General features: G+C 49.1%; 1 protein-coding gene across 1 annotated transcript; it reads right to left on the reverse strand.

Moving 5' to 3' along the window:
- Positions 1 to 1,659: 1,659 nt before the first annotated feature.
- On the reverse strand, positions 1,660 to 4,150 carry Aud_006019 (uncharacterized protein; the record flags this gene model as incomplete). The annotated part of the gene is made up of 3 exons (XM_043290928.1): positions 1,660 to 1,829; positions 1,948 to 2,670; positions 3,103 to 4,150. The coding sequence occupies 3 exons, from the start codon at positions 4,148 to 4,150 to the stop codon at positions 1,660 to 1,662; spliced, it is 1,941 nt and encodes a 646-aa protein (XP_043146863.1).
- Between the last annotated feature and the right edge of the window lie 1,850 nt (positions 4,151 to 6,000).

The following is a 6,000-nucleotide window of genomic DNA, read 5'->3' on the forward strand; positions in this document are numbered from 1 at the left end:
TAATCATGCGAGGGGAAAACGCCAGAAGGCGGAAGCCTAAGCTAGCATCGCAATAGTCGTCGCTGTTGATGTCGATGTCGTTGTTTGATACAGAGTACAGGAAGTCGAATAATTCCCGAAAACTAAGAGTTGACCGAGTGTACCTTAGGAGCGAGATGGAATTCAGACAGACAAAGAAGGCAAGGTCGCTTCAAATGACCGATTCACGAACATGAAAGAAGCAATGTGAGGGGAAAGAAAACTAGTGACTGCATGCGGAACACTGTATGTTATGATTTTACTCCGTACAGAGGATGACTTTCCAGCCGCCGAATCAAGCACAGACTCTTTGAGGATGCTGATGATGTTGATGCTGCTGACGGTCGGCTGGTGGCCCCGACAACCTGATTTAGTGCTGTCCGTCGGCCTTGTGTCTATCACAATGATTCACTCCAAATATCACTATGCCTCTATTTAGAATGCACTCATTTGCTGTTTTATTGGTTTACTGTATTCTCATCATATTTGCTTCCCATAATCCAGTAATTATCGTGGTCTCAAGCCCAACGATGTGTTGCTGATTCGCCGCTGAGGGTCTACGGAGTAGGATCCACGTTGTCAGGGACTCTTCTACCCTTTTCAAAGTCAAAGACCCTGGTTGCGGTAAACCCCAGCGTGGAGAACTGGAGAAGCGAAAATTACGTAGTCAGACTGAAATTCATTTACTGCAGCCGGCATTTTCAATAGATTAATTCAATCCATACTATTTGACGCCACGCGAGAAATACAATTAGCGCAGTCAAATGACAGAAATCAGATAGACAAATACGTACATCTTTTGACAGATGGACTACATAACATGTTTCTACCTCGAGGTTAGATACATTAAGTCAATAGATTCATGCCATCCAACAGGGGTTAATATTCTTGTAACTTGGAGGATCTGAAACCTCCAACTGCCGACCAAGAACAATCCATCTTAATTTAATGACGATGATACAAATGCAATGAACTGCGTGAGCGGATGCAGACAGATGCGAGGCAAGACGAGTCGTACCATCCTCCCGAGGCTGGTTTATTTTTACCACTGGCGTTTCCGGAACCAAGGTAACCCTATCTAACTCAATCAGGTAAGGTAACTTCTCTGCTGCACCATGCATCTTTCCATTTTTGCCTTAGGGCTCTCCATTACCGTGAAGGGCAAAGCATCCTGATTGGCTCAAATACCGCATGTGATCATTGCTTGTCTCAGTTTCTGTTACTATCATGAGGCTTTGACCCTTGATGATTGATTTCATCCACGTCAAAAGATCTCGAAAGAGAAGAAATGAAATCCATCATTGCATTCATTTTCACATCCATACCTTATATTCATAGTCATCACAGTCCTTGTATAATCATTGCAGAAGTCAAATATCATCTCAAACGCCTGCCCCGTTAATGAAAACCTATTCATCCCTTCATCAAGAGACTTCAAAACGATCAAATCCGCCGTTTTGGGCGTGTGTGATCGCATTGCCAAGAATCTGTCTGCTCGACAGTGCGGCAAGTTCGGAATTTTCATAGTGTCGTCACGTCGTAGCAAGTAGCTGGCCACATCATCATAAAATATCATAGAACAATCATAAAATGCGGTAGCCCCAGGCTGTTAGCACAAAGTCTATCCCACGTCTGTTCCATTCAGGGTCCAACCTCTTCTGCGCTCCGTTGACATGCAGACATCCCCTGGCGCTGTCTGCGCTCGAGGAATCTTCGCTTTCCGGCCCGTGTCTCGAAATGGCGAGGGATGGAGGAGGGATCTTGGCCTGCAGCTAGCATGGTGCTGCGCATCTTGTTCCGGTACGCGTCAACTGTTCCCAAAAAAGAAAGCAAGGAAATAAAGTTAGCTACGGAATATTCCTTCACTGGCGCAAGCGGGAAGGGAACCGCCACGCAGCAAGGAGTGTAGCAAGTGGGACAGCAACGTACGAGAGCGTTGAAGAAACAACGGTCGCCCAGCGAAGACTCGACTTTGGCTCCAACTCATTCGGTAACCCAAGTCGTTGAGAAGAACCTCCTTCCTGTGCCGTCCTCTAGTCAGCTTAGGAACAGCGATTTCGCCGCCATCATCTGTCTGGGGTGCTGGAACTAGGATCCTTCCGACCGTCGCAGTCTCTTGGTCGCCATCCATTTGGTGGTCGTCCTTGAAATATCTTCTTCCAGGAACGGCTCGACCACGTGGATGTTTCATTTGCACGGGGAAGTAGGTCCGCGGATACACCGAGTTAGACATGCGGTATGAGTCCGGAATTTCGTTCATGTTAACTTGATCCAGCATAACCTTGACACGGACGCGACAACCCCTTTGCGGGTCGTCAACAAGTATGAACTTGCGCCGCTTCCCGTCAGGCAATGCTCCGAAGAGTGCTTCATGGCTTGGATTGCGTTCGTCATCGTCGTCTTCGTCTTCTTCAGCCTTTTGGACTGAAGTCGCAACAGCTGCATTTCTCCCCAGGCCTCCTAGTCCGCTGTCTCGTATCAAGGGGGGTATCGATGGCCCTCTAGAGCCACCTCCTGCACTGGCAGATGTAGGGAATGTAGGATAACCGTGGAAGACCTGTGCGGTGCGGATATCTGTGGCTGTATGTCCTGACGTGAGGGGAGCTTCCGCAGCAGGCTGACGATCGGTACCGTTCGAAAACTCAGTGGTACCTATATTATGAATAGTATGACAATATATAGAATTAGCCTACGCTCAGTTTCACATGGCACATCACAGTTCGAGGCGTAGAGGGATCCAGCACCCATGGTGACACAGTAAACAGAACGCGATTGGGTATGGGTTGCCAATTGAGAAGAGAACCACTCCAGAAGATAATAAAAGTACATCAAGTATGACAATACCAGGGACGACAAGAATATATGCAGAAGGTAGAAGCGAAGGGAATTCTTTGAAGATAAGCAGAGGCAATGAAGAAAAAAAAGAAAGAAAAATCACCCAAGCCGGTGGTATCCATACGAAAGGGTCGTGCAATGAAGATTGTTACATGATTATCGATCATAGACACCGTTGTTAAATCCAACAACAGTTATAGGTTATAGAATGGAATGAACTTCAAACACATCACATGTGGTGAAACATACCGCTGACATCCTCATTCCCTCCACTACCTTCAGGTTGAGCATGGTGATGGTGTAGCTGTGGGGGACCCATAGGCAACGGCCCAAGTCCGGGGCGGGAACTGGGCGCAGCAAGACCAGCTGGGATGCCCGGAGGGACAGTAGGAGCAGCAGCCATGTGGGTAGGGGGTTGCGCAGGGATGCCCTGACGCCGGTTCAACTTGGCCATTCTCCTCACGCGTCGGCTCCGAAGTCGAGGATCCTGGTTGCTGTTCCTCCAGCTGTCGACGGCTCGTTGAATGAGTCCACGCTTCCCTCTCAGCGCGGGATTCAAATCAGCAAGAGCCCAACCGACGGCGTTGCACTCCGTCTCATAAACAAGTCGATTGCCCTTGTATTGGTCCTTGCTGCAGCAAGCCCGAGGATAGACACAGTTTTCTGTCTTGAACTCTTGGCTAAGGTTGTCCACGTTGACAGATTCGACGTCACACCGAATAGTATATTCCATTTTCACACGATCTCGAGAATACTCAAAAGCGATCCATTGGACTCCGTTGCTATCTTGTCGCACTACGAGAGGAGTTGTCGCCGGGATTGGGCCCGGCGCTGCACTGGAGCTTGCACCGGCGCTTGGGGTTGTATGGTGAATACTATTGGCGGAAAGGGGACCACCAGCTGATGCAGAATGCGGTGGGCTTAACACTGCTCTCTGGGGTGGTGTCGGTTGAGAAGCCGTGACGGCAATAGGACTGGGGGCCATAGTAACAGAGGGTGTTTGGGGAGGCTGATGAGATAGCTGTACAGTGCTTGTATGATGAGGCAGAATCATAGATTGCGATGTGAGCGGGTGCTGTTGGGGAGACGTGTGCGTTGCGTATGGAGGAGGCTGTACAGGGTTGATAGATGGATATGGTTGGTACCCATACATCTGTGGCGCCAGTTGCGATGATTGCGCATAAAGACCTCGGCCATGTTGATCATGTGTTTGAGAAGCGACTGATGCCGGAGAGCTTGATTGTGGGGTGTGGTAAATCGGAGGATAAGGCCTCTGCATCTGAGCGGTGGACGCCATGATTTCAGGAAGGCCTAGCAGGGTATCAGCGGCTGTGAAAGGCAATTCCTGCGTGCTTTGTACCCAGATAAAGAGGTTGGTATCAGAGTCACATACCACTAGATGAATACTGTCCGGATGCAGATGCTGTGCTATAGGGGGGATTGGATGAGTAGTAGTTCTGTTCGTGTGTCGGTTGAGCGTAATGGGAGGTATGATGCTGATGCTGCAAAATGTGGTTCCCCAAGGCTTGGGACGCGTATGGTGCACTAGTTGCACTAGGTAGAGAAGTGGTGGGCTGAAGAGGAGAACCAGGTGTCTGTTTTGGCGGCTGGGCAAGGCTTGCTGAACGAGGGTATTGCAGATGAGAATTATGTAGATCTGAGTGTCCAATCGTCGAGTGCCTGATCTGAAAGTCCATTGACAGCTGGGTCAGTCAAAGCAAAATCTTGAGAGAACAAAGTTAGAAAGTGTATCAGGCGTCTAGATCAACATAATGTGCTGCGACAGGTGGCATTGAATTGATGTCCAGGGTGGTAATGGAAGTCTTTGCCTCCTGAAGAGTAGACGCAGAGGATGAGACTAGTGTACAGCTTTGCCCCTCTCAGAGACACTGGCCTCTTTCCCTATGGGATCATTGTTCATGACACAAGCCAGTTGGGAGATCCATGAGCGGCGACCATGAGGTGGACACTCATAACATTCAACCAAGCATTGGCCTGAACATCACCCATGCAGAGGAAGGCGGAAATTGTGGTTAGGCCTTAGCTATTTTCATGTCTTCGGCAAAAGGTTGTGCTAATATGGCTTGAGAAAGAGGGGGTACCGAACACAAAAGCAGCAAGAGTACACGTCCTTAGGAAAGGACCGGGTCTTGCCGACGACAGCAGCGTAACCGCGCTATAGAAGAACACGCTGCTAAGAGACACGCCGTACAATTGAGGAACAGACGAATTGTCGAAGAGGTCCAGATAAACAGCTGCCTGCTGTATGTGCTTGCAACAGGCAATGCAATCCAACGCTATTCCACCCACGTTGGCAAGAGGCAAAAGATGCGGGGATCGTCCTTGAACAAGACAAGGTGACAGACATAAGGGAAAAATAAAGGAAGAAAGTAACAGTAAAACTTACGTGGCCGTCGACAGGCTCGTCCTTGTATTTGGGTGCAGGCAGAGGACCTAGTTCACTATGAACCATGCCGGTCGTGAGTGACCTTCAGCGGCCTCGGTTGAAAAATCGGCTTCTTTCCTCTGCTCTTTTGCCGGCCTCTTATGATCTCAATGTATTGTTGCTGGAGTTTAGGAGGAGACTGGGGATGTGAACGGCGAGAGCTTGATGAAGGTTAGGTTGAGAGACAAGAACGATAACTCCGAAACGCTATCACAGATAGACAGAGTTGGGACGGAACGGAAGCTAAAGGGAGGCTGACAACAACGGGAGTGGCCCGCAGGAGCTGAGTGGCTCTGGACTGGGGTATGAGAGGGAGGAAGATCTCTCAGAATGTGTCAACGGTCGCAGTGGTAATGTGGAGGGTCCAGGGTGGTTATTTAGCTGCACACGAGGCCCGTCCTTCAGGCAGGCAGACGGGTCATCAGCACCAGCACGAGCGATCCCAGATCAGGAATGGAGGCAAATTGAAGACCTGGACACTAAAAGGACAGAATGGATAAAAAATGAAATAATAAGAAAAGCAAAAAAAAAAGAGCAACGGCGGAAATAAAATAAAAAATCAACGAAGCTGAAGGGGACTAGGAGAGCGCCAGAGGGAACAGCTGAGTGGTGGGAAACAGGGTATATCAGAAATGAGCTTGTCACTAGCGGGAAGGTGGTGTAATATTGACTAGGATGGATGCAGGATGCAGGCGAGAATG

This window comes from Aspergillus udagawae, assembly GCF_001078395.1.
Source record: "Aspergillus udagawae IFM 46973 DNA, scaffold_4, whole genome shotgun sequence".
In the NCBI taxonomy this organism is placed as follows: domain Eukaryota; kingdom Fungi; phylum Ascomycota; class Eurotiomycetes; order Eurotiales; family Aspergillaceae; genus Aspergillus; species Aspergillus udagawae.